This window comes from Zootoca vivipara, chromosome 2, assembly GCF_963506605.1.
Source record: "Zootoca vivipara chromosome 2, rZooViv1.1, whole genome shotgun sequence".
Classification (NCBI taxonomy): domain Eukaryota; kingdom Metazoa; phylum Chordata; class Lepidosauria; order Squamata; family Lacertidae; genus Zootoca; species Zootoca vivipara.
Window position 1 is genome coordinate 9,880,768 of NC_083277.1, and position 27,878 is coordinate 9,908,645.

The 27,878-nt window shown below is 48.4% G+C and overlaps 1 protein-coding gene across 1 annotated transcript; it reads right to left on the minus strand.

Annotated features, from left to right (window-relative positions):
* Positions 1-1,297: 1,297 nt before the first annotated feature.
* Positions 1,298-27,424, minus strand: LOC118081215 (uncharacterized). The gene is made up of 13 exons (XM_060270936.1): positions 27,296-27,424; positions 23,764-24,760; positions 22,439-22,553; positions 21,150-21,295; positions 20,719-20,845; positions 18,912-19,800; positions 16,442-16,942; positions 9,078-9,918; positions 7,919-7,994; positions 7,273-7,355; positions 6,886-7,003; positions 6,482-6,589; positions 1,298-3,115 (listed from the first exon to the last, which is right to left on the minus strand). The coding sequence occupies exons 2-13, from the start codon at positions 24,508-24,510 to the stop codon at positions 2,349-2,351; spliced, it is 4,518 nt and encodes a 1,505-aa protein (XP_060126919.1). The 5' UTR covers positions 24,511-24,760; positions 27,296-27,424; the 3' UTR covers positions 1,298-2,348.
* Between the last annotated feature and the right edge of the window lie 454 nt (positions 27,425-27,878).

Sequence of the window (27,878 nt, forward strand, 5' to 3'; positions counted from 1 at the left end):
CTGCCAATATCATAATGCCATTACAGTATACAGATCTGTGGCACAACCCACACTCTAGGTAATACTCTGACTCAAAAAGGATATTGTAAAAAAGAAAAGAAAAGGATATTGTAGAGCAGGAAAAGGGCAACTAAAATGATCAAGGGGGTTGGAGCGACTCCGCTATGCAGAAGAGTTAACCAAAGTTTGGGGCCTTTTAGTTTAGAGATAAGGCAAGTAAAAGGAGATGTGCTAAGATGTGCAAAAGAGGTGCTGGATCTAAACCTTAAACACCTCCCTTGTTCTCTTACATTGGCAATGGCGCCCACCTGATAGATGCCGGAACAGAGTCCTGGCGAGACCTGGCTGAAAAAAGCCCTGGACGTAATAACAGCCAACTCAGATGCCTTTAAAAGGGAATTAGACAAAATTGTGGATAATAGGGCAATTAATGGTTACTAGGCATGGTTACTACTGCCCTCCAATATCGGGCAGCAGGCTCCTGCAGTGCAGGGCCGTCTGAAGGGTATCCAGCGCCCTGGCGCAAAAAAAATTTCGCTGCCCCCCCACTTTCCCTCCGGCCTGCACGGCTCTCAGGGATAGGAACTCACCTCCGGAAGGGAAAAGGTGCCAGTTAGGTAGGTGTTGATCTGGTGGCTCCGGATGCTCCCCTCCTGGTGCCGCTGCTTGGCGGCATTCAGCTCTAGGCGTGTGGGCCAGCCCAGCTCACCCAGCTCTGCTTCCCTACCCAGTGGAGGCTTGAGGCCTACGGAGGAGCCGCCGGGCGAGCTCGGGAGGCTGCTGCGAGGGGAGCACGACTCCGCCGGCCTCCCCGAGCTCCGAGTCCAGCAGACCCCGTCGCCCCAGGAACAGCCAGCCCAGTGCCCCCAGCGCTGCTACCAGCAGGGCCGCCGCCGCCAAAGCCAGAGGCCCTCCAGCTCAGGACACCTGCGAACGCCGGCCCTGCCGCATCTCTGCTGCGCCGCCGCCCGAAGCCGACGGGGGCCTCGCTTGAGGAGCGCGGGGTAGGACCCAAGGAGGAAGGGTTGCCCTGCCGCCGCCAGGCCCGGAGCGAGGAAGTGGCCTTATTTGCAGGATGAGGCGGCGCTGAGGGAAGGAGCAGCCGAGGTGCCTCAGAGGCCGCGCGGCTCCTGGCCTCGGAAATTTGACAGCCTTCCCGCCAACAGGGATGACCCTGGTGCTGAGTTTCATTGGTAGAGCTGCTGCCATGTGGCGTCGCCTCTACCAATGAAACACAGCGCCGGGGTGAGGGATTACCCTGACGCTGCAGAGCAGAACAGGGTCCTAGAGCCCCTGCTCCGCTCGCTTACCTCCCTGCTCTCCCCTGAGCGGCGCGGCTGGCGGAGGGAAAAGGGAGGCCGCCGCGCAGCTCCCCCACTTGCTGGGGCGCCCCTCAGCGCCCAGGCGCCGTGGTGCCCCGCGCCACTAGAGCCAATGGGCGAGCCGGCCCTGCTGCAGTGGTGCCCTTCAAGGCTGGCGTCTCAGTCCCAGGAAATAGAAGCTTTTTAGCAAAGCACTTAACCAAGACAGCACAGTTCTAGGGAGAGCAGTCTCCACAAACGAAGCACAAGGAATCTGGAAAGCTGTGTTGTTTCCAGAAGGCGCAAGAGGGATACCCTATATCCTGCAACCTCCCAGACCCCACCATGTACACCTGCAAGGCTTCATGTGGCAACAGCTCCCCAGCACCAATCCACCCAAAAAACAATTGAAATAAAAACACTTTTTAAAAAATCAACAACCAAATTTTTATACACCATTTTTTACAATAAAAGACCCCTTTATTTATTGCTTTCTCAAGTATACAGTTCCCAAGGCACCAATCAAAAGAAATAAAAACTCACAAAATCGAAAACACTTAAAAGCAACCATCTAAACACTCTTTTTCCCTAGTCTCTCCATCCCATGAATAACTTGTTAGAGAAAAGCATGCGTGTCTTAGTTTAAGCACAAGGGCACTATTTGTGTAGCAATCCAGAGAGCACTTGTTTGTAGCTCTCTGTTAACTCCACCCTTAAAAGCTAAACCATTTGTTTGTTATTCTTTCTCAGCTTGTTGAGTCAACATGTCTGATACTTCCACTCCTCCTGTAAATAAATAGTACCTGCATGAATAAACTCCAGAAACTGTAAATGATTATTCCAATCTATTTCATCCAAGCTGCAGGGTCTGCTAACAAAATGCATGGGCCTGCTTTTGGTTTTTGTTCAAAAAGTTGGCACAAAAACACATTCCCTCTCACTATTGATCAAGGAGTTGAACAATTATTTCCTTGGGATGGAAATATTATTTTCTGTTTTGTAAATATGTGTGGAATGTGTTTGCTCTCTATAGGTTTGGGAACAAGATTAATTTTTTAAAAATCTTTCAGCATTAACTGTTCTATATCCAAGATGAATTGTCTGGTGTCTATGTAATGTCTTCTTAACCCTAAAGCTTTTGCCACACTCCGGGCATTCATATGGTTTCTCCCCAGTATGAATTATCTGGTGCTGAAGCAACGCATCTCTCCGATAGAACTTTTTCCCACACTTGGGGCATTCATGCACTTTCTCGCCCGTATGGATCGTCTGGTGTCTCGAAAGGTTTGTTCTCCGATTAAAGCTTTTCCCACACTCAAGGCATTCAAAGGGACTCTCCCTGGTGTGGATTTTCTGATGTCTAAGAAATATAGATCTTGTATGGAAGCTTTTCCCACATTCAGAGCAGCTGTACAATTTCTTCCCAGGCTGGATTCCCTGGTGTGCCAGAAGGCATGTTTTTTGCTGGATGCTTTCCCCTGATGTGGGAGAGTGATAGTGTTTCTCTCCAGCCTGTTTCATGACACATCCTAATCGGTAGTTGCACTTTTGGCTGTACTTGGAGACTGAGGGCTTCTTGGGCCTCAAGTGCACCATGGAGATTTCATTACCAGAAGCTGTAGGACCTTCTGGGAACTTCCTGGCTTCATCCTCCTGCTCTTCTGGCTTCCTCCCCTGGTCCCTGTTGGACTCACATCTTTCCTCATCAATAGCTGCTGTCACTGGCATGTTCCATTGAGAAATTTCTGTTAATGTGTTATGCACCTCGTCCTGCTGAGAGTTCTCCATCTTGATCACACTCCTCCTCTTGTCACCTGAAGGGACAGAGAGAGGAATTTTTCCATGGTCCGGTCACCTCTTATTTACAGTCATGCAACTACCTTCTTGTTGGCCTGCCCCAACCCATCCCATCCCATCCCTCCTTTTCCAGATGATTCGGGATATCTCTGCTACATTCATCTCTCTCCTGTCTAATTATATTTTCACCTTCATCCTTAAGAAGACCCCTGAAGTTGGACCAGGCCAAAGGCAGCTACTGAGAGTGGACACCGAGACCACATACTGGTAACACTGATCCTAAAGACCTACCATGTTTCTCCAAAAATAAGACACCGTCTTATATTTATTCCCCCCCCCCCAAAAAAAAAACCCCACTATGGTTTATTTTCAGGGGATGTCTTATTTTTTTCCTCCTCCTCCTGCCGCGGCCAGCATTGCTGCTGCACCTATCACTATGTCTTATTTTCAGGGTATGGCTTATATTCCTTGAATGCTTAAAAATCCTGCTATGCCTTATTTTATGACTAAGTCTTAAAATAGGGGAAACAAGGTACATTGACTCCCAGTACATTTCTGAGCACAATTCAAAGTGTTGGTGCTGACCTTTAAAGCCCTAAATGGCCTCGGCCCATTATACCTGAAGGAGCATCTCCACCCCCATCGTTCAGCCCGGACACTGAGGTCCAGCTCCGAGGGCCTTCTGGCGGTTCCCTCCTTGCGAGAAGTGAGGTTACAGGGAACCAGGCAGAGGGCCTTCTCGGTAGTGGCGCCCGCCCTGTGGAACGCCCTTCCATCAGATGTCAAGGAAATAACAACTACAGTGGTACCTCTGGTTAAGAACTTAATTTGTTCCGGAGGTCCGTTCTTAACCTGAAACTGTTCCTAACCTGAAGCACCACTTTAGGGGCCTCCTCCTGCTGCACCGCCGAAGCACAATTTCTGTTCTCACCCTGAAGCAAAGTTCTTAACCTGAGGTACTATTTCTGGGTTAGCGGAGTTTGTAACCTGAAGTGGTTGTAACCCGAGGTACCACTGTATCTGACTTTTAGAAGACATCTGAAGGCAGCCCTGTTTAGGGAAGTTTTTAATGTTTGATGTTTTATTGTATTTTTAATATTCTGTTGGGAACCGCTCAGAGTGGCTGGCGAAACCCAGCCAGATGGGCAGGGTATAAATAATGTTGTTGTTGTTGTCGCCACCATCATCATCATCATCATCTTCTCACAATGACCAACCAGATGCCTGTTATGAGAAGCTCTTTAAATCCAGAGTGGTGGTTGAGCTACAAAGTGGAAAACTGAATTCTGCAGAAACACAGATGCTACTGTCCTTTCTTTGAGTCTTCTCCGTTCCCCTGCTCCCTGTTGAGAGTTTTCCATCTTGAGCTGATGTCTCTTCTTATCACCTGATGAGGCAGAGAGGGGAACCTGGTCCACACTCTGATCTTATTTTATCCAGTTACTAGATTTCTTTTTTTTCTTTTTTAAGTTTAAAAATCCTTTATATATGTCATAGACAATTGTTCTGAATAACCATACATCAATTTTCATGAAGAAGAAAGAAGAGAAAGAAAGAGAAGAAAGAAAAGAAAAGAAAAGAAAAGAAAAGAAAAGGAGAGAGTTGGAAACGATGCCTTATGAGCAAAGGCCTGGAAACGATGCCTTATGAGGAACGGCTTAGGGAGCTGGGTATGTTTAGCCTGGAGAAGAGAAGGTTAAGGGGTGATATGATAGCCATGTTCAAATATATAAAAGGATGTCATATAGAGAAGGGAGAAAGGTTGTTTTCTGCTGCTCAAGATAAGCGGACATGGAGCAATAGATTCAAACTTCAAGAAAGAAGATTCCACCTAAACATTAGGAAGAACTTCCTGACAGTAAGAGCTGTTCGGCAGTGGAATTTGCTACCAATGAGTGTGGTGGAGTCTCCTTCTTTGGAGGTCTTTAAGCAGAGGCTTGACAGGCATATGTCAAGAATGCTTTGATGGTGTTTCCTGCTTGGCAGGGTTGGACAGCGTTCTCGAAGCTACGAACATGAGTTTGACCAAACTGTGGGAAGCAGTGGAAGACAGGAGTGCCTGGCGTGCTCTGGTCCATTTAAATACATGGAGTGTGGAAAGAGAGAGGATAAACAATTTGAAAGTATGGAGTGTGGAAAGAACTTCAGTCAGAGTGGAAACCTTAGAATTCATAAAAGGATTCACACAGGAGAGAAACCATTTAAATGTATGGAGTGTGGAAAGTGCTTCAGTTGGAGTGGACTTCTTACAAAACACCAACAAACTCATACAGGGGAGGAAACCATATTAGTGCTAGGGAAGTAGTTAGTATGGACTGCTTTTCCAAAACATCTACCAAATTCCATGCACCATTTAGAGTGCAGAACATGTTTCTCTCTTAATTGACACTTTTCAGTAACAGGAAATCAATCTTAGATGCAGGCAGCATACATGAGCTTTTGTTGTTTGTATGTAACATTGTTTAGACATGTATTTAAAGTAATGAAGGTAACATTTCACAATAGTAAGCATAATATAATATTTAGATAGGGAGAGGGAGTGTGTACCGTGTTTCCCCTATTTTAAGACGTAGCCATAAAAGAAGCCGTGGCAGGCTTTTTAAGCATTTGTGAAATATAAGACACCCCCTGAAAATAAGTCATACCTCCGCGCTGCGCAGAGGGAGACCGCAAGCACCCAGCCAGCCACCAGCAGCAGGAGGTCTGCCGGGTCAGTGCCCGGAACCGGCCGCGGCAGGAGGAAGCAGGCGCCTGGAACCGGTGGCTGCTGCAGCCCCGACAAAGCGTGCGGCAGCACTGCTCGCCCCGAGGCAGCGGGACCCAGCAGCAGCGTCGTCCTCGTCCTCCCGCTGCCTGTTGCTGCTGCTGCCGGGCCAGGCAGAGGCAAGGCCGCTGCTCGCCCCTGGGGGCCGCGGAGGAGGCTAGGCGAGGACAGCCGGAGCCCAGTCGGGCAGCAGCAGCGGGAGGACGAGGACAGCGCTGCTGCTGGGTCCCGCTGCCTCGGGGCGAGCAGTGCTGCCGCACGCTTTGTCGGGGCTGCAGCAGCCGCCAGTTTCGCGTGTCTGCCGTGGTCAGCAGCAGCGCCGTTCTTGTCCTCCCGCTACTGCTGCTGCCCGGCTGGGTTCCGGCTGTCCCCGCTTTCCCACCACCACCACCCGCAATGCCGGGGCTGCCCAACTGGGTTTCAGCTGCCTCCGCTTTCCCACCACCACCACCCACAATGCCAGGGCTGTCAATCGCACCCCGAGGGACCGGCTCCAAATGTCCAAATGTAGATTGCTTAATTACAAAAAAAGACACCCCCCAAGTAAAATAAATCTAAGACTGTGTCTTAAAATATGGGAAACACGGTAGTTATCATTTTGGGTTCTCTATCCCCTTACCTGAATCTTGACTTGGGAATCCTTCACTTTCCACAGGAAACCGGACAAAGATCTCCTCTTCTTTTTCAGGGTGGGAGGCAGGGTCAGGTTTAGGAATCAAGAGTCCCTCTTAAGTTTGAGAGAGAGAAATAATAATAATTATTATTATTTCTGTCACAAAGAACATGCATTGATTATTCCTGGCAGTTTTTGGCTTTAAAAAAAACACCAATTGACAACAAAAAGGATCTATTGATAAGAAAATCAATTTGAACTCAAAACGGTTTAATGAAAAGCAGTGAGGGCTTGGCGCTGCCTGAGTATTTTTAGAAACCAACAAATATTGTGGTTTGCATTGAATTGTATGTTTGGACCCATCATGCAAAAAATCGATATATCAGGGCTTTAATGGAGCAGAGACTTACCCAAAGATTCTGTATCTCTATCTTCTTCCTGCATGACTTGCCAAAACATGGTCCTCTGGCCTGTCTGGGTTGGAGGGGGCTCGTCCATGTGTGAAGTTTCCTCGAGATTCATTGGCCCCTGAGAACGGGAGATGGACAAGACTGCTTATAGGGCGACATCAATATGCACGGACCTGGCAAGAGCTCCCTATCCAGAGGTGCGTCACAATTTAGGATTTGACAGAGAGGAAAAACGCAATGATGTGCGGCTATATTCTTTGGGATGGTTATACAGTAATAAATCACTTAGAAGCTATCCTGGCAAGTAACCCGCATATACATAAATTAAATAGTTTAAACGACTGAGAAAAATACAACCTAGGTATTGCTCCTTAAAAGTGAACGTACCTTAGCCTGACACAACATGGACGTTTGGAGTCCTTCAGGAGGAAGCAAGTTGCTGTGATCCCTTGGGCCTTGGCTTCCACTGCCTGCGAAGTACAGAAGGGAGATATTTTTTTATCCTCCTCCTCCTCATTTTATGAATTGCCTTTTACTTATGTGTCAGTGGGATTTACAAATGCATCAGAAGGACAGCCAAAAAAAAATAGTACAGAAAACAAACTGAAGACGGGTTTAAGAACGATGCAAAATGGACGCTAATGGCAGAGGGAAATTTACCCATCTGGGGCAGCTTGTTGGAACAAAAACATCTCCTGCTGTTTCCAGGCAGTGCAGACAGTGACAGGAATGCTGTTCCACAGAACAGCTGCAGCCACACTGCAAGCCCTACTCTGAACTACCGTGGAGCAGATTTCTGACATTTTGGGGGGCTGAAGGGGAAACTCTCCTGCAGAAGGCACTTACCGGGTGGTGGCGCTGTTTCTTTCAAACACAGGGCCTTCAAAACTTTAATCTTCCTTCTGTCATCTCTCAGGTGGCACATCCCCCTTTTCTGAATTTGCAGCTCCTTCTGCATATGCTTCTGTAGGGCAAACTCTGAAGAAGCATGTGTAAGGGGATCATAGCCTTAATGCCAAAGGGGAAGCCTTACCCAGCAAACAGAGACCGTTGCTACTGCTTTGCTCTTCTGTTTCCTCAGCCTTCAGGGAACCCTCCTGCAGTGGCTTCTGGAAAAAAAATTGATCTGATTGGTGAAGAATTTAAAGATAGCCTTATTATCCATAGGACTTGAAGGTTCTCGTAAACGTAGAAGGTGCCCTTTCTGCATTTGAACTTATCTCTTATAATCATCAACCTTGTTTGGGTATCTCTTTCAGCATATAGACTGCTTATATTAATTCATCTATTTAAGTCAGGACTGGTGGATTACTTTAACCCTTAATGTGAGCAGATTGTGTTTCTCTCTTTTTTTCTTTTTGTTACATTTGCAAAACAAAAAGGCATCTAAAAAGCGAAGGTTACATTGGACATTTGCAGTCATTTCAGCCTCTGAAAAACAGGGCTGCCAGCTTTTCCGTCAGCCTCTTCCTGGGCTTAGCAGCAGCTTGATTTTACTGACACTGGCAGGCAATTGCTGCTTTTCTCCCTCCGTGCCTATCCCTGCATTTCAAGCAGCTGCTTAAAAGCACAAGAGCAGGGCAAAGCTGGTTAGCTGACAACCCTCTGTGTGTGTGTTCCCAATAGGGGTACTAATATTTTACTAAGAGTTACCTCCTTGAATTCAGAAAACAGCTCTACCGCCACATTCACACTATACATTAAAGTGGTGTGACACTGCTTTAATCAGTCATGGCTTCTCCCAAAGAATTCTGGGAACTGTAGTATGTTAAGTATGCTGAGAGTTGTAAGGACCTACAATTCCCAGGGTTAACTGACTGGGAAACCACTTTGAGAATTGTAGCGGAGTGAAGGGAACAACCCTTGATGAACTACAGCTCCCATAACTATTTGGGGGAAATCCAGGAGTGTTGAAAGTTGTGTCGCAGTGTTTAAGTGGATGACATGAATGTGGCCGAAGGCTGAACCAGTCAACGTTGAGCACCCTGGATGATTTTGTTCCCATATCCTAGTCTTCCCCAATCTGCTGCTTTGCAGGTGGTTGAAAATAGAAACACCTTATCAGCCCCAGGGAGCATGGCCAATACTCAGGGATCACGTGAGTTGTAGTTTGAAACTTCTGGAAAGAAACTACTTGGGAAAGGTAGCGTTATCCTCTTCAAAATTCTGGATATGAAACCTCAAACCCTCACCTGCCATTCTGCAGCCTCGTCCAAGTCTTGCTGGCCGGCCATCAGGAACTCCTCTGCTAGGGCCACAGCCTGCGAACACGACTCTGGTCCTCCTGCTCGGATCCAGCTCTGCAGTTCTGGCGGGAGGCTGGCCAGGAACTGCTCCAGGACCAGCAGCTCCAGGATCTGCTCCTTGCTGCATCTCTCTGGCTTCAGCCACCGGTGGCAGAGATCCTGCAGCTGGAGCTGGATCCTCCGGGGGTCCTCTACCTGCTGGCAGCGGAACTTCCTGAAGTGCTGGCGCTGCACCTCCATCTTGATAGCATCGCCTCGCAAGATGGCCGCCTTCACCTTCCCAAAGTCTTCCCTGTCTCCGGCTTCTAGGGCGACGAAGGCCTGTTTGGCTTCCCCGCTCAGAGCAGGCAGGAGCCGGGCTGCCCATTCTTCCCTAGGCCACTGGCAAGCTCTGGCCACTTGCTCAAAGGAGGCCAGGAAGGCCTTGGCGTCGTCCCATGGGGTGGCCTCCAGTGACAATGGGTTCTCCGTCGTGTGAGGAGACTGCAATGTTGTCAGGAACTCCTGCCACTGGGCCTCCCAGCGCTGTTGAATCCCGTTGCAGGGCTCCTGCTTGGTCTCTCGAGATGCTCTCCATCCTGGCTGCTCCCTCACACAGTCTGATTGAACCACACTGGAGGGCTTGTTATCCCCTCCCAGCCCTCCTTCTCGTTCTGGGCTCACAGTTTGAGGCTCCATTTCCCCACCCAGCCTGCGAAGCCCTGAATCTGGAATCAGGAGGTGGAGGAGTGGGCTTGTTGGCAGACTAATCCCAGTAGAGGCCTCTTTCTCCACCACTCTCAAATTTCTGTTCTCACAAGAGACTTTCTGAACTTTAGGCGGTTGTTATCTCATCGCGTGAGGCTGAGGGTGTATAACAAAGGACCCGATGCAAAAAAAATGAATTTGCGACAGAAATTGACACGCCCAAGTGAGACCAATAAGGATCGCAGGCAGATCGCTGGTGCCTTTTCACATTGTCTGGCAGAAGTTTATTTCGTTTAGAAATCGACCTGACATAGATTATCCTCCATAAGCAGCAGTAAAAATAGGGACTGTTGGTGGTTAAGAAAGGTCTTTTGGTGGTTGTTTTCTTTTATTATGCCTTGTTGGTGGCTTGTTGGTTTCTGACCCCACGTGGCACCTGAAAGACAAAAATATTTACCATTGACAAATGATGGCTGTTACAAACATCCAAGGTGATGATGGTTCTACTATTGGATTTTTGAAATGTGCCCAAGGACCGCAGGGTTCAAACCTCTCCCCATTTTTAAATTAAAAACCCCACACACACATTGATTTGAGTGTTGCATCACCTTTGAATATAAACAAACTTTTAAAAGAAAATGAGAAAGAGCAGAATTCTGGTCAAGAGGCCTCTGCTCTGGGGAAGAGCTATCGCTCAGTGTTAGAGGAATCACTTTGCAAGCAGAAATCATAGTAAGATCATCTAGTCCAACCTCCTGCAATGCAAGAATATGCAGCTGTCCCATACAATGATTGAACCTGTGACCTTGGCATTATCAGCACCACACTCTAACCAACTGAGCTATCCAGGAGGATCTCAGGTTCAATCCCTCAGCATCTACAGGTAGGCCTTGGAGGCAAAGACCAGGATGCCTATGGTCTTTTGTTGGAGGCTTCACTCCAGGTTTTCAAACAAGTCACATCCTTGACCTTGGGTACTGGCTAAAATTAAAAAGGGGGATAGGGCCCATTTTAATACTTTCAGCTTTCAAGGACGTGCTGAATCTTAACGCTGGAGCAACCCCATCTTGGAATCAGGAAATGCTACAAGTTACTGAGAATTACGGCCTTTCTTTGGACAATTCTGAGTTCCTTAGACTTTGAGGTGGCATCTTGCCTCGTCAAATCTGCCGTTTTGAAGCGTTATTTTTGTGGTGGCCTCACGCCTAAGCTTGTCTGTCCAAAATTTGCCCCTTGGTATGCCAAGCTACCCATTCAGACGCCCTGCCCTCACTTATGTGACCACCACCAGTAGCAAATGGAGAAATGCCTTTATGGCTCTGCGACTCCAGTCTGTGCACTTTGCCACAGTGGAATGATGCTATCGCCAGATCCCTTATAAAGAGAGAGTTTGCCCATGTGGAGGCAAGTATTATTATTATTATTATTATTATTATTATTATTATTATTATTATTATTATGTCCCACTGCTTCCTGGTCTGCCCAATCTACACAGACATTAAGAGAAGCCTTGTTCAAAGATTTAAATCTCCCAGTTGGGAGATCAATTGGGTATTTGATTCACTTTTAATAAGGTGGCAGGTCCCCCTACACTTCTGGAAAAAGTGGCCGGTTTTGCCTTTCGAGTGGCAACTTTGAGAAGAAAAGTTTGTGGGGATGATGTAAAGTTCTTCAGGGGAGCAAACTGTCATCTCACAGAGTGTCTGCTTTTAATAATCATTTTAACTGAGTAATATATTTTATTCCGTTTCTATTCTGTATTCTGTGTTTTATCTTTTGTAATGGCTTTGGCTAAAGTAAACAAACAAACATCTCCATCCTGGCTCTTAGCCCCTGATAGCCCTTATCCTCCAGACATGTCTATTTTAAAGCCATTCAATACCCAGGAAAGGAGTGAGCAGATCTCCCTCTTAAAAGCACAAGAGATACCACCCCTCCAAGCTTCCCTTACCCACAACCAAAAAAACCTTTTAACTCCAGCTGCACCTTCAGGGAAACAGGGGAAGCCTTTTCACAGCACGGAATTGTTGGTTGTTTTGTTTTTTAAAGAGTATTATTTTGAAGCATCGGGTGCTAATTAACTTGCAGGCGAGGAGGCTGCTCCTAAAAGAAGACCACCGCCAAGCGCACTTTTTTTTTAATAAAAAAACCGATATATTCAAATATTGTACATAAAACCAAGCCCACTTGTCCTCGTTTGAACCCACGGCTTCCCCAGTTTCTGTTTTTTTCCCTGTGCGCAAAGGAGGGGTTGAAGTTGGTCTGCAGATGTTGATGATGGAATGCAATTAAATGATGATGATCAAATGCAATAAAAGGGAAGGAGGCGGAGGGGAGTTCGGACAGCAAGTGAGACTCACCTTTTTAGGGAGAAGGGAAGCGCGGCTCCCCGGGATTTTCCGGCGGGAAAAGGGGGAGAGGAAGGCGGCTGCGAGGTCTCTGGAGCGATGGAAGCTGCTCTCGTTCCCGGTCGCCGCCTGTTCCTTCCTCCTCCTCCTCCTCCTGGTCTAATGGCGGCGCTTGCAGAGAGGGAGCCGAGCTTCCTGCACGGGAGAATTGCTGCCCTCGACTGGAAGGAGCTGCTCATGCCTCCTTCTTCCACCCAAAACAATTTGAGTCATTAGTTGCTGTTTAATTATGATTACATTGCCCCTCTCCCCCGCCCCCAAGGACCGAGCTCAAAACGGCTTGCAAAAGCAAAGTTTTGAGAAACAGATATTAAACACGAATGAAAGCAACCTACAACATGCACACCAATATGTAAAAGTTCTTTTGTTTAGTAGTTGTAACCCGCTCTGGGACTTTAGGTAATGCAAAGGTTGGGTAGCCATTTTGCTTTTCGTTGAGTTTCCTGCATTGCAGGGGGCTGGACTAGATGACCCTTGGTTGGTTGGGGGTCCCTTCCAACTTACTGTATTTGTTTGTATTTGTAGATCGCCCTTCATCCAAGGTCCACAGGTGGTTTACAATATTTTATAGTCCACAAGAAAAGGGATCCAACAACTCGCAGGGTCATCTAGTCCAACCCCCTGCAAGACAGGAATCTCAGCTAAAGCATCCGTGACAGATGGCCATCCAACCTCTGCTTATAAACCTCCAAGGAAGGGGAGTCCATCACCTCCCGAGGGAGACAGTTCCACTGTCCAACAGCTCTTACCGTCAGAAAGTTCTTCCTGATGTTTAGTCGGAATCACCTTTCTTGCAACTTGAAGCCCTTGGTTTGGAGGCCACCCTCCAGAGCTGGAGAAACAAGCTTGTTCCATCTTCCAAGCAACAGCCCTGGAGATGTTTGAAGATGGCTATCATATCTCCTTTCAGTCTCATTTTCTATGCTAAACATCCCCAGCTCCCTCAACTGCTCCCAAGGCTTGGTTTCCAGACCCTTTATCTTCTTGGTTGCCCTCCTCTGCACGTTCCGGCTTCTCAACATCCTTCTTAAATTGTGGTACCCAGAACTGGACATAGTACTCCAGAACAGAGTGGGACTATGACTTCTGATCTGAACACTATATCTCTGTTGATGCAGCTCAGAATAGCATTAGCTTTTTTCGCTGCTGCGTCACACTGTTGGCTCATGTTAAGACCCCTAGATTCTTTTCACATGTGCTACTGGCAAGCTAGATGTCTCCTTGCTTATATTTGTGCAGTTCAACTTAGTCAGAAAGCCCGAAAGGACAACTCTCCCTTATGTTTTGGAATGTCAAAACTTCTCATTGATTTTTTTTTTTTAAAAGTATTGTCATCTTTTTAAAGATATAGCTGTTGGCTTCTTAAACACTCCACCATTTTATGCAAGAGACACATCCTGTCATGGCCACCCCGGCACTAATCCAACTCAAGCTTCTCTAGAAAGGAAAAAGGAACAAACAGGGGCACCATCTGTGCAGGGCCATGAGGGCCACTTCAAAAAAAAATCAATGAAGGGACTGTCCGTCCGTCCCCCCCAAGTTGTGGCGGCCGGATGCATGCTGTGAAGTGTACTGGCGTCATATGTGCACGCTTGGGAACAAACAAATCAAACAAGAACAAACATTCAACTGATGCAGCCTCCACAAAAGGTAAGACAATATGCCCCTGCCTCCATTTCAGAACTGGAGTCTTATTTTTCTGTAATCTCGCAGTGAGCCTTTACAAAACAACAGTGCTACACTCAGAGTTTATTATTAATTAATAATTAATTAATTTTTATTCACTTTCAAAACCTTAACAAATGCAACAAAACGTAACTTGGGGGGTTCCCCTCCGAGAAAATAGGAGGCTTGTCAAAGGAGAAATAAAGGTCACAAAAGTGCAAACCAGAACAGGTCGTGCCTTTGAGGCGGCCTTCTCATAAGATCTTCTCGAGGCATCTATAGGATGAATGGTTGTCAAACATGCACAGAAGGATAATGGATCGGGGAATCCGAGATAAGGTGCCAACTGTGAGGAATTATTTCTCCCTTATCTGTGAGGTAAGATGGCAGGGGCTTTTTGGACCACAATGTTCCCCCACTGTTCATTTGAGAGCACAATCCCTAAACCAGTGGTTTCCAACCAGTGTGTGGGGTGCCTTGAATGATGGTCAGAGGTGCCACGGACAACACTGGTCTCTGGCCCTCTTTCCTTCCCTTCCTCCTTGGATGCCCTCTCATGTCTCTGCTTCCCAGGCCCATGTGGGGCAGTGTGAGGAGGCACCTCTCTTTGGGACGGAGGGCAGCAGCTCAGAGACCAGGGGAGGCAGCAGCGACTACCCGGAGGACTTCCAAGGAGAGGGGAGAGAGAAAGCCGAGTCTCCCCGTCAGCTGTAGGGCAGTGAGGGACAAGGCGGCGGACACAAGTCCCACACTGCTGTTTCAGGCATTGTGGAGCTTGCAGGCGCCCAAGCCAGCACGTCACTCCCAGGAGAGTTGTGTGGCTCAGGCGCACAGCAGGTCCCGCAGTAAGTGCTGCCCCCACAGTGTGACGGCCAGTGCCCCCCTCCCCAGCCAGCTATGCCTCTGGGAACACTCCACAAGAGAGCAGAATTAAGCACTCAATGGCAAACCTTCAGAGGCCATAAGCTTTCTGTTCACCTGTGACACAATGTCTGGCTTTAAGAGGATGTGCATAAGCTGGTTAAAGTGAAGCCATGGCCATGGACTGATTAAAGCTGGAGATGGAGGGAAGACCCTAGACCAGGCACCCCCAAACTTCGGCCCTCCAGATGTTTTGGACTACAGTTCCCATCTTCCCCGACCACTGGTCCTGTTAGCTAGGGATCATGGGAGTTGTAGGCCAAAACATCTGGAGGGCCGCAGTTTGGGGATGCCTGCCCTAGACCCATGCTGTGGGGCCTACAGTGTCGGCAGAGCTGTTACTGCCTCCCTGCTGCTAGATGTTCTGCTTTCAACAGCAGCTGCAGGAATTCCTGCAGTGGGATATATTACATGTTCTCAGCCCTGCTAAGCATCTTCTTTCCCTCTGGATTCTCTGATGTGCAACAAGCCAATGTGCAAACCGGTGTGTTTTAAGTAGGCACAGAAAAATAAAATGAAGTTGGGATGAAATGCCTCCACGGAGAAGGTATTCCATAAGGACTAGAACAGTGTGTTCCTAACCATGTCAGTCCTACTGAATTCAATGGGGTTTATGTCCAGGATAAAGTGGGGTTGGGATTGCAGCCCAAGTTATGCGATTTATAGCCACAACTACAGTATTCTGTTTATGCATGGCTTCCTCGCCAGTGGTAAGCTTTTAGTTTCAGCATGCATTATGTATATTGATGGGTGGGGTATAAAATTATTGATATTATTATACGTATATGGGTAACTGGTGCCTTGTGACTAACACATTTGAGACTTAAGAGTCTAACTGAAAGTGGACATAGTTGTTCTTTACTACGGTCTTTCAGAGAGCTTTTTGAGGCCTAATGCTGGCTACTCCCAAAGGGAATATGGCCACTGGTACAGGTGTGGTGGGGGCCTACACAGCGAACATGCTGCCCCAATTTGAACTCTTCCCACCCTCAGAGGACGCAGGCCTCGGGAGCGTCCTGCGAGTTCTCTGGTGTCTTATCAAAGCATCTCTCTGAGAAAAGCCCTTCCCACATTCGGGGCATGGGGCCAGTTCCCCATCCTCTGGTGCCTTGTTAAACCTCATCTGGAAGTGAGAAGTGAGAAGTGAGAAGGGGACAACTCAGAATCAGACTCTGGGAATTGTACATCAAGAGGTCAGTACAGACCTCTGGACTGCCAAAAGACTGCCCGCCCCCCCAAAAAACTTCAGTTCCCAATGCTCCTTGAGGAAAAGCAATGACAAGTAGAATGGTTTAATCCCAAGCAGTTTGACACCTGAGATATTCCACTAACTATGTCCCAGTATGCAGTTTTTAACAAGTATGCAGTTTTTTGACAAGATAAAAAAAGGTTTCTGGAACTTCCTTCACTAGGAGAGAATGCTGCTGAGGAGCTGTGGGCAAAAACAGTTCCCAGTGGCCACCCACTTGCTATCAAGAGTATCGAGAAAGTGGAATCTGTGGTGATAGGATCTGATGGCAGGCAATATTAAAGGTGCTCTGGTGCTTAACCAATCTTTTCTGGCTTTTCCTGCCCTTGTGGCATTTGTAAGGTCTCTTGTGAGTGCTCTGATGAACTTGAAACAGTTACTCTCTGCTATGGGTCCTCTGATGGCCCATCAGGTGCTGTCGCCGCCTGAAGCTCTTATCGCACTCGGGACATTTGTACGGTTTCTCTCCCGTATGGATTCTCTGATGAATCTTCAAGTCCCCACTCTGACTGAAACAGTTGCTGCAGTGAGAACATTTGTACAGTTTCTCTCTAGTGTGGACCCTCCGGTGTCTCCACAGGTTTTCTCCCCAGCTGAAGCTTTTCCCACACTCAAGGCATCTGTAGGGTTTCTCTCCAGTATGAATCATCTGGTGCTTAACTAAGTGCACTCTCTGCCGGAAGCTTCTCCCACACTGAGAACATCCGTATGGTTTCTCTCCCGTATGGATTCTATGATGTCTTGCTAACTCTGCTCTGAAGGTGAAGTTTTTCCAGCACACAGAACATTTGTGGGGTTTCCTTCCTGAATTATTGTTCCGATGTCTAGGTCTGAAGCGTTTCTCATATTCGGGGCATCCATGGGAGCTGTCTTCTGTGCGGCTGTCCTGGTGTCCAACAAATTCCTCTGTCCCACATAAATTTTCCCCACATGCAGGCAATGTATGCTGTTTCTCCCCCCCTAAGTATTCCCTGTAGTTTCTCAAGGCAACATACCGACTGGCTGTCTCTCCCTGATGTGGGGCACTCAGAAGGGTTCTCTGACTTATATTTTCTCCTGCAGGGCTTTCCACTGTCTGTGGCCACTGCTGAGGTTTCGCTAACAGAGACTGCAATAACTCCGGAGAGGCCACTGCATTGTGTTTCTCTCTTCACCGGCTGCTTCTCCTGTTGCCCTTTGGAATTATTTTTCTGCTCAGGAATTCCAGGTGTCACAGCTGAAATATCCCAGCGAAATTCTCCCGCTAACTCCCTGTGCATTTCTTTCGGCAAATTCTCTCCCAACTGGGATATCTCCATCTTCATCCAGCACCTGTCTTGTTCACCTGAAGAGAGAGAGAGAGAGGGGAATTTTGTCCAAGCTCTGGTCACCTCTTTTCTAGACTCTGGCAACCTCCTCCCTCCTGGCTTTCTCTGTTCTGCCAGATCTCCCTTTCTAGGCAATTCTGAATCTTCTCTGCTACACTCAGCTTTTTCTCTCAATTTCTAGCCATGTATCACCACTCTCTCCACAAGTGAGGTTCTCCTCTTCACTCGGTTCTGCTCCTGGGGGAGGTGCCTTTTGGGACATCTCTAAATTAAGATGTTAAATCCAAGTGCGCCTATTCGGGTCTGCTTGCACTAAATCCGTGTCAACTTGTCGCAGAGGAAAGTCACCTTCCACACTGAAAATGAGACCGTCCCCTTCCATTCTGTCAGCCATTATCTCTCATCACGGCTTTATAAAGGGGCAAAGACATAAGTTCCAGGAGTTTTGCTTTCTGAAGGAAACATGATACCTCTGGTTCCTCAGTAGGTTTCAGCGCCCCCAGAAAAAGCAATTCCTGGGGTACATTGGGGGTAAATGAGGAAAGCAACTATGCATTATAGTTTGTTCTAAAGGCTGGTATCAAAAGCCTGTAATTTTAATTAAGTCCACAATGCCAGGTGACAGACGTTTTTTAGGATTACAGTCTAAACCTGTCTACTTCTTCCTAATAGCTAAAGTACTTTATGGATAAACGGTTACGTTCATAGGGGCCAGCAACAGCAGTTTGACTGGCTAAATCAGCTGTGGGGAACATTTGACCCTCCAGATGTTGCTGAACTCCAACTCCCATCATCCCTGGCAATGTTCAGCAACATCTGGAGGGTCAAAGATTCCCCACACTTGGACTAAGCCCCACTCCCAAGCGTTCCGTCTAACACAGTAGTCTCTCTCTCTCAAATATGGCTATTTTGGCTTTTTAAAAATACAAAACCAGTTTCAACTAATCACAAAGAAGATATATTTGGGGCACTGAAGACCCTGATCACCTGCCCCCTTTCCATACTATCAGCCATGTCTCCATATTATGGTTTCCCTGTTGAAATGAGAAGGGGACAACTCAGAATCAGACTCTGGGAATTGTACATCAAGAGGTCAGTACAGACCTCTAGGCTGCCAAAAGACCGCCCTCCCTCAAAAAACAAAACAAAAAAAACCACTTCAGTTCCCAATGCTCCTTGAGGAAAAGCAATGACAAGTAGAATGGTTTAATCCCAAGCAGTTTGACACATGAGATATTCCACTAACTATGTCCCAGTATGCAGTTTTTAACAAGTATGCAGTTTTTTGACAAGATAAAAAAAGGTTTCTGGAACTTCCTTCACTAGGAGAGAATGCTGCTGAGGAGCTGTGGGCAAAAATAGTTCACAGTGGCCACCCACTTGCTATCAAGAGTATCGAGAAAGTGGAATCTGTGGTGATAGGATCTGATGGCAGGCAATATTAAAGGTGCTCTGGTGCTTAACCAATCTTTTCTGGCTTTTCCTGCCCTTGTGGCATTTGTAAGGTCTTTTGTGAGTGCTCTGATGAACTTGAAACAGTTACTCTCTGCTATGGGTCCTCTGATGGCCCATCAGGTGCTGTCGCCGCCTGAAGCTCTTATCGCACTCGGGACATTTGTACGGTTTCTCTCCCGTATGGATTCTCTGGTGAATCTTCAAGTCCGCTCTCTGACTGAAACAGTTGCTGCAGTGAGAACATTTGTACGGTTTCTCTCTAGTGTGGACCCTCCGGTGTATCCACAGGTTTTCCCCCCAGCTGAAGCTTTTCCCACACTCAAGGCATCTGTAGGGTTTCTCTCCAGTATGAATCCTCTGGTGCTTTGTTAAACCTGCTCTGGAAGTGAAGCTTTTCCTACATGTGGAACATTCATGCTTCTTCCTTCCTGAAGGAACATTTTGATGATTCTGCAGCCTGCATCTGAAACTTTGGCCACCCTCAAGATTTTCCTTGGGTTCCTCTTCTGTGCAAATATTTTGGTGGCCAACAAAAGAGCTTCTTCCACACTCAGCAGGTGAATGTTGTTTCCCTCCTGTAAGCATCCCCCAAGGTTTACAGAAGCAATGCTTTGTCTGGCTTTCTTTGCCCCACGGAGGACGTTCGCTGGGGTCCTCCCCAGGGTGACTCACAACAAGCCCTGACTTGTCGTTGCATTTCCTCCCGTACCCAGAAAATGGAAGCTTTCCCCCCTCTATGGGCCCTGAGGAGGTCAGGATAACAACACCTGGAATAAGTTCTGTGTAGTCGTTGCGTTCTCCCTCTCTCCCCACTCGCTTCTTCTGTCGCCCTTTCCCCTCACATCGCTGCTCATGAGTTTCAGACGTCAGAGGAAAATCCCACTGAGGTACTTCTGCGCATGCCCTGTGTATGTCCTCTGGCGATGTCTCTCCCCGCTGAGATGTCTCCTTCTTGATGCAGCAACTCTTTTGTTCACCTGAAGAGACAGAGAGAGGGGTTTTGACCATGCTCTGGTCTTTTCTAGATGCCTGCAACCTCCTTCCTCTCCTCACCGTTTGCCCTTCCGCATCATCGAAATATATCTGCTGATCCCAAGCTTTATTTCTCTCTCTCTCCCTACCCCCAGCCAGATATCAACCCCTCTCCTGACATCCCAGGCTGTGTGGATTGTTCGCTTAACCCAGGTTGGTTTGTGGCCTCTCTAAATAAAGGGAATAAATACGGCTATTTTGTTCTATTTGTACAGAAACTGCTTCAGCTAATCCTGCACGGAAGGAATTTGGGGCACTGAACGCTATCGGGCATATCTCACACGATGGCTCCTGTTTTGAAGGGGCAAAAGGGACACCTCACACTCAAGTCCTGGGAATGGTGCTATTTGAAGCAAACCAAGGCCTCTGGCTTCCCAAGAGTTTTCAACACACTCAGAAAAAGCAATTCTGTCATCCAGCCTCTGCTAAAAAACCTCCAAGGAAGGAGAGTCCACCACCTCCCGAGGGAGACTGTTCCACTGTCCAACAGCTCTTACTGTTATTCCTAATGTTTTTGTATTTATGACTTGTACTGCAGTACATAGAATTTCTTCCTCTTTCAAATTCCAAAAATGGCAGGTTGTTTACAGGACTTGAGCCAGGGGCGTAGGAAGATAGGAACGGTGGGGGCAGGCCACCCCGAGCAGCACGATCTCAGGGGCGCCATCGCAGCTGCCCGCCACGCCCCCAAAACGCGCGCCATGCCCCCCAGAATGCGCGTCACGCCCCTCTGGGAGGCGCACCACACCCCCGGAACGTGTGACACACCCCTCCGGGAGGCGCACCCCACCCCCAGAACGGGCGCCAACCCCGCCCCCGGTGCCGGCGCATGAAGCTCCGCCACTGATTTGAGCGACCCTTACCAAAAGACAGGACATTCCCATCGTCCTCTGGCAGGACTTGCCAGAACGTAGTCTGTTGGCCTGGCTGTGTTGGAGTCCTTTCAAACATGTGCAAAGGCACGCCTGTCTCCTTGGAGTTTGGCAGTCCCTGGAAACATAAAACACCCCAACACCGCCATCAGATGCAGTTGCATAAGAAACATTGCCAATGCACAGAATCATGATAATGTCCTTCCCGCCCCCCCCCCGCCCCACAAAAAAACCCCAGACCCATTAAATAAGAGTTTCAGCTCTCAATCCACTTTAGCTGGGCTCGGAGAGTTGGACACGACTAAACGACTAAACAACAACAACAACAACAACAACAACAACAACAACAACAACAGGGCAGAAATGCCCTGAGGCAGAACAAGAGGGAAAGCAGCAAACTGGGGTAAAAGCGAGGCTTTTACCTCCTCTACTTGCACACCGAGACCCCGGCCACAGGAAGCATTGCTGTGCTCTCCAAAGCCCACCTTGCTCAGGACAACTTCAGCCATCTCCCGTCCTTCAGGAGGAAGCAACAAACCAGAATTACTTGAGCTTTTGATGTCATCACCTGCAAAGGATGGAAAGGACAATTTCAGAAGGGAAACCTGGCCACCCCTTCCCTTGGAGGTTTTAGGCAGAGGTTGGATGGCCACCCGTCATGGATGTTTTAGTTGAGATTCCTGCATTGCAGGGGGCTGCTGGACTAGATGACGCTTGGGTCTCTTCCAACTGTACAACTCTATAACTGGATGCCAACAGCTCACGTCATGCCTAGCTACAGCATCCTACAGAGGACCTGCCCTCCAAATTCTAGTACTAGATCAAGTCACAATCATAGAATCACAGAATCAGAGAGTTGGAAGAGACCACAAGGGCCATCCAGTCCAACCTCCTGCCGAGCAGGAAACACCACCAAAGCATTCTTGACATATGCCTGTCAAGCCTCTGTTTAAAGACCTCCAAAGAAGGAGACTCGACCACACTCCTTGGTAGCAAATTCCACTGCTGAACAGCTCTTACTGTCAGGAAGTTCTTCCTAATGTTTAGGTGGAATCTTCTTTCTTGAAGTTTGAATCCATTGCTCCGTGTCCGCTTCTCTGGAGCAGCAGAAAACAATCTTTCTCCCTCCTCCATATGACATCCTTTCATATATTTGAACATGGCTATCATATCACCCCTTAAGCTTCTCTTCTCCAGGCTAAACATACCCAGCTCCCTAAGCCGTTCCTCATATAAGGCATCGTTTCCAGGCCTTTGACCATTTTGGTTGCCCTCTTCTGGACACGTTCCAGCTTGTCAGTAAAATTGACTAGAAAATATGGAAAACCTGGGCCAGACTTGAATATGCAGTTACAGTATTTGGATGATTGGTACTTTGTGGTTGCTTCGTCTGAGCATACAACAAATTACTTTGGCGAGATGCTAGTTTTGGCACCTCTGAAGCGAACTTGCGCTGTTGTGTAGAATAGGGAAATTCAACAGGTGCAGTGTTTCATCATCCCTGCATGACAAATCTCACCTGCCAAAATCTCATCACCAGGCAGCTTAAAGGCACAAGAGACTTCTGTTACACCTGGTTGTCCAAACTGTACCACTAATACAAACGGTGCAAAACTCTTAGGTCCCCATCTCTTCCTTGGAGTAAGCCCCGACTTACTTCTGAGCAGACACGGTTAGGACTGCGATCTTAGTCGCTCTTGTGAATCCTTACCTAGCAAACTGATCTCCCCATCTCTGTCTTTGTAGATCCGTCCTTGAGCAACGTCCGATGGCACCTCCTCTGCATCCACAGAATCCACGCATGTATCCTGCATCGGTTCCTGAAACTACAAAGAGCAAGTGGTAGGCAAAAGAGACGCACTCTGCACCCATCCTATTCCATTCCAGGATTAATTCAACTAGCAGTGGTTTGGGGGGAGCAAATAAAGCTCATTGGCTCTCATGAGATTGTTCCAAGGCCAAGCAAGCTATATAACTGTGAATACTGCATAGGGTTGGCAAAACAGCACAAACACACACAGAGCCAGTGTGGTGTAGTGGTTCAGAGCGGTAGACTCGTAACCCGGGGGACCGGGTTCGCGTCTCCGCTCCTCCACATGCAGCTGCTGGGTGACCTTGGGCTAGTCAAACTTCTCTGAAGTCTCTCAGCCTCACAGAGTGTTTGTTGTGGGGGAGGAAGGTAAAGGAGAATGTTAGCTGCTTTGAGACTCCTTCGGGTAGTGATAAAGCGGGATATCAAATCCAAACTCCTCCTCCTCCTCCTCCTCTTCTTCTTCTTCTTCTTCTTCTTCTTCTTCTTCAGGTGCGGGTTCACATCCAATGCTAGTCCTACTCAGAGGAGACACCTTGAACTTAATGAGCATAGCTGACTTCATTGGGTGGAATTCAATCACATTCAACCTGGAGAAGATCTACTCAAATTAATAAACATGACTAAGGTCCACCTATTTCAGAGGCTTTGCTCTGAGTAAGCCCGCGTTTACCACCCTGCATGAGAGATCTGCCTGCACAAGGATTTCTGCTTGGGCAGTGGGGCTTCCCCAACCCCCTCTGTGACCCTCCACAATTGGTTCTGGAGCGGGGAACCTGAAAAGCTTAAGCCAATGGAAAGATCAGAAGGGGACAACATTGAAGACCTCCATGCTGTATTGCCATGCTGGGGAAAGTGACAAATGTGGCCTTTCTGTCCTGTGTTGCAACTTCTAAAGGCACAGTTGCCCTGCCAGTAAGAAAATGTGGCAAATTTGCATTTACGTTCCAGGGTCAATGTAAGGCTAACACAGCAATCCTAAACTAGAACTCTGTGGGGTTTACTTGGACTTACAGCCCAAACCAACACTTTTTTAAATTACAAAACAAAAATGCTGACCTTTTTCCCCTCTGCCTGTCTTGCCAAAACCCCACAGGAATGTTCCCCAAATTTCCTGGCTGGAGTCATGAAAAGTTAACACTCTTTTTCAGAGGGGATACATGTAAACACTTTGCACATGCCTAAGACACATTCCGTGTGTCCAGTTAAATGCATTATTTTCCCACCTGCCACTCTTCAGCCTCAGCCAAGTCTTGCTGGCTGGCTATCAGGAACTCCTCTGCCAGGGCCACAGCCTGCGAACACGACTCTGGTCCTCCTGCTCGGATCCAGCTCTGCAGCTTTGGAGGGAGGCTGGCCAGGAACTGCTCCAGGACGAGCAGCTCCAGGATCTGCTCCTTGCTGCGTCTCTCCGGCTTCAGCCACTGGTGGCAGAGATCCTGCAGCTGCAGGTGGATCCTCCGGGGGTCTTCCACCTGCTGGCAGCAGAAGTGCCGGAAGTGTTGGCGCTCAGCCTCCGTCCTCAGGGCGGCCCCTCGCAAGATGGCCGCCTTCACCTTCCGATAATCCTCTCTGTCTCCGGCTTCCAGGCTCCGGAAGGCCTCGTCTGCTTCCCCGCTCAGCGCAGGCAGGAGCCGGGCTGCCCACTCTCCTCTGGGCCAGCGGCAGGCTTTGGCCACTTGCTCAAAGGAGGCCAGGAAGGCCTTGGCGTCTTCCCAGGTGGCAGACTCAGTCGTCTCTGGGGGGCTTCTGCCTTCTGGGTGAAGGGTCTCCAGGGTCTTCAGGAACTGCTGCCACTGGGCTTCCCATTGCTCTTGCCTCCCCTTGCCAGGTCCCCCTTTGCTGCCTTCAGACGTTCCACATCCTGACTGCTTGGTCATATATTCAGAATAAACTGCTCTGATAGGCTCTGTTGCTCCTTCTGATCCCGCTTTAGGTTCAGTGCCTGCATATTTTTGCTCTATCATCTTCATTCCAACCCTTTCAGCTAAAAAGCTGGCGATAAACCTTTTGGCTTTTTGGTTCCAGGGGAAGGAAGATCCTTGCCAGTTCTTGATATTGCTGGAAACAGAGAGATGGTTAGTCCAAGGAGCTCTAAGAGAAGAAGGTTCAGATCTGATGAAATTTGCTTGGTGACAAAAGAGCTGCAATTGGCTGAGGGGACCCCAGTAGTCTGAAGACCCTGGGGGTCTTCCTGAGCTGAAAGGGGCGTTTCTACCTGGGCTAAAGAGACACACAAACACACACACAATGGAGTCAAGGAAAACAAACGCAAAAAAGTGGTTAGCAATCAGGGTGGGGGGGCACATTCAGTATTAGAAACTGAGATATGAAAGCTAGGAGCTAAATGGCTGCTTAAACCTAGGTTATGGGCGCAACAATAGAATGCCTAGGCGGTTTTTTAAATAACAAGAATACAAAGCTGAAAATGAATGAACTGCAGCTAAATATTATGTTCATTTTTCACATTGTCCAGTCCTTCCCCTGTCGTCATCCCCCCCAGCCACCCCGTAATATTCTTAAGAGGGTCTCTTCAGGGAGTAGATGGAAGTGTGGAGGCAGAAAAATGTCCTCCTTTCCTTCCACTCTGCAGTTTTAGTCTGAAATCTGCGCCCAGAGCTCAGAAACTGCTCCCTGTTGTATAATGCACCTAGAACAAACGGGGCACATTCTCTAGTAAAAGTGGACTATCAACTCCCATATCAATAGAGAATCATAAGTCAGAAGGGATCTTGACGGTCATCTAATCCAACCCCCTGCGATGCAGGAATCTCAGATAAAGCATCCCTGATGGATGGCCATCCAATTTCTGCTTAAAAACTTCCAAGGAAGGAGAGTCCACCACCTCCTGGAGGAGACTATTCCACTGTCAAACAGCTCTTACTGTCAGAAAGTTTTTCCTGATGTTTAGTCGGAGTCTCCTTTCTTGTAACTTGAAGCCATTTGTTCGGGTCCAACCCTCCAGAGCAGGAGAAAACAAGCTCGCGCCATCTTCCATGTGACAGCCCTTGAGATCTTTGAAGATGGCTATCTTATCTCCTCTCAGTCTCCTCTTTCCCAGGCTAAACATACCCAATTCCTTCAACCGTTCCTCATAAAGCTTTCTATACATCACATCACTCTTTTGCTAAGGCCCTGCTTGTGCGCTCCCTTAAGGCAGCGTTTCCCAAACTTGGGTCTCCAGCAGTTCTTGGACTACAACTCCCATCATCCCTAGTTAGCAAGACCAGTGGTCACGGATGATGGGAACTGTGGTCCAAAAACAGCTGGAGACACAATTTTGGGAAACGCTGCCTTAAGGGAAGGAAAAGTACCTTGCAGAAAACCTCGTTGTTCATTTTATTTCAGAGTTAAAAGTTGAGCAGTGAACTTCCTGGTTCATAGATCTAGTGTGGCTAACAGGCTAGATCAGGCCTGATCTAGCCTGTTAGCCACACTGGCTGTTAATGCTCCCATTAAGGTACAACTGTAGTTGTTTATTTCTTTAGTGTCTGATGGGAGGGCATTCCACAGGAAAGGCGCCACTACCAAGAAGGCCCTCTGCCCAGTTCCCTGTAACTTCGATTCTCGCAGTGAGGGAACCGCCAGAAAACCCTCGGAGGAGGACCTCAGTGTCCAGGCTGAACAATGGGGGTAGAGATGCTCCTTCAGGGCCATTTAGGTCAGCACCAACACTTTGAATTGTGTTTTAGAAACGTACTGGGAGCCAATGTAGGCCTTTCAGGACCAGTGTTATGGTATATGGTCCCGGCAGCCACTCCCAGTCACCAGTCTAGCCACATTCTGGATTACAGTCATACCTCGGTTTAAGTATGCCTCGGTTTGAGTATTTTCAGTTTAAGTACTCCCGCGGACCTGTCTGGAATGGATTAATCCACTTTCCGTTACTTTCAATGGGAAAGTTCGCTTCAGGTTAAGTACGCTTCAGGTTAAGTACGGACAGGGCCGGCTCTAGGTAGAGCCCCGGTGGTGCGGTGCGCCAGGGTGCCAGGCTGGTAGGCAGGGCGCTGCACGGCGAAGCCGCGCGGAAACCATGCTCCGCTCTGCGAGGGCGGGGGCACCGGAGCGATCTCCGCCCCTCAGCGCCAGGGTGCCCGACCTGCTCGAGACTGCCCTGAGTACGGACTTCCAGAACCAATTACACTCATACTTAGAGTTAAGTACGCTTCAGGTTAAGTACACTTCAGTTTAAGTACTCCACGGACCGTCTGGAAAGGATTAATCCACTTTCCATTATTTTCAGTGGGAAAGTTCGCTTCAGGTTAAGTACGCTTCAGGTTAAGTACAGACTTCTGGAACCAATTGTGTTTGTAAACCGAGGTACCACTGTAGTTGGAGTTTTCGGGTCACCTTCAAAGGTAGCCCCACACAGAATGCATTGCATTTTGAGAGGAGCAGCAGCAGCAGCAGCAGCAGCAGCAGCAGCAGCAGCAGCGAGCCGTTTGCAGGAACATTATAATAAAAATCTGGCGTTAATATCCATTGCATATTGGCGGTGTGGGGGGTGGGGCTAATCTGAGCAACAGCAGCTTTTAATTATAGGCTTCTCCCATAATCTCGGGTCAAGGGCGGGCTGAGAGTAACTGGCGACAACCCGTGGTTGGAGCAACATACTAGTACCTGGGGGACCTGTGTTCAAATCCCTCCACTCGGCCATGAAGCTCACTGCGCTCAGCCTAATCTGTGTTTTCCTATCGTAAACCGCCCTGTGATCCTCGGACGGAGGGAGGCATACTAATAATACTAATAATGACCTACCTCTTGGGGTTGTTGTTGTGGGGGCCAAACGAGGAGGTGGGTGGGGACGTGTGCGCCACCTTGAGCTTCTGGGAGAGAAGAGGTGGAGCGGGACTGCAGCAAAGAAACCCTGCGACCTACTTGTTTTTATTGCTTCCCATACTACGTACGCGGAGAACTGAGGCGGGGGGGGGGCGACTTAAAGTGGGGCAGCCGGCGGCCACGTGGGGCTTCTACGATTAACCGCGGGGCTTCCCACGTGCATATTTGCACAGTCCCGAAAGCGACAAGGAGACACGTGTGCGTGTGCGTGTGCGTGAGAGAGAGCGGGAGAGAGCCTGGTGCAACTCACTTCTCTAATCGATCCGCTTTGCTGCTGCTGCTGGGGCGCCTATGACGCTTCCCCGGACGCTAAAATCTTCCGTCCCCGCTGCCAGCCCCCCCTTTTCTCCACCCCACCCCTACCTAAAATGCTCCCTCCGCCTCTTCTTCTTCTTCCTCGGTGTTTTAATGGCGGAGCAGCAGAGGCAGAAAGACGCTCCTCCGACCGCCCCCTGTTGAAGGACTGGGTGGCTACAGGAGAAATATTTCTTATAAAGCAAAG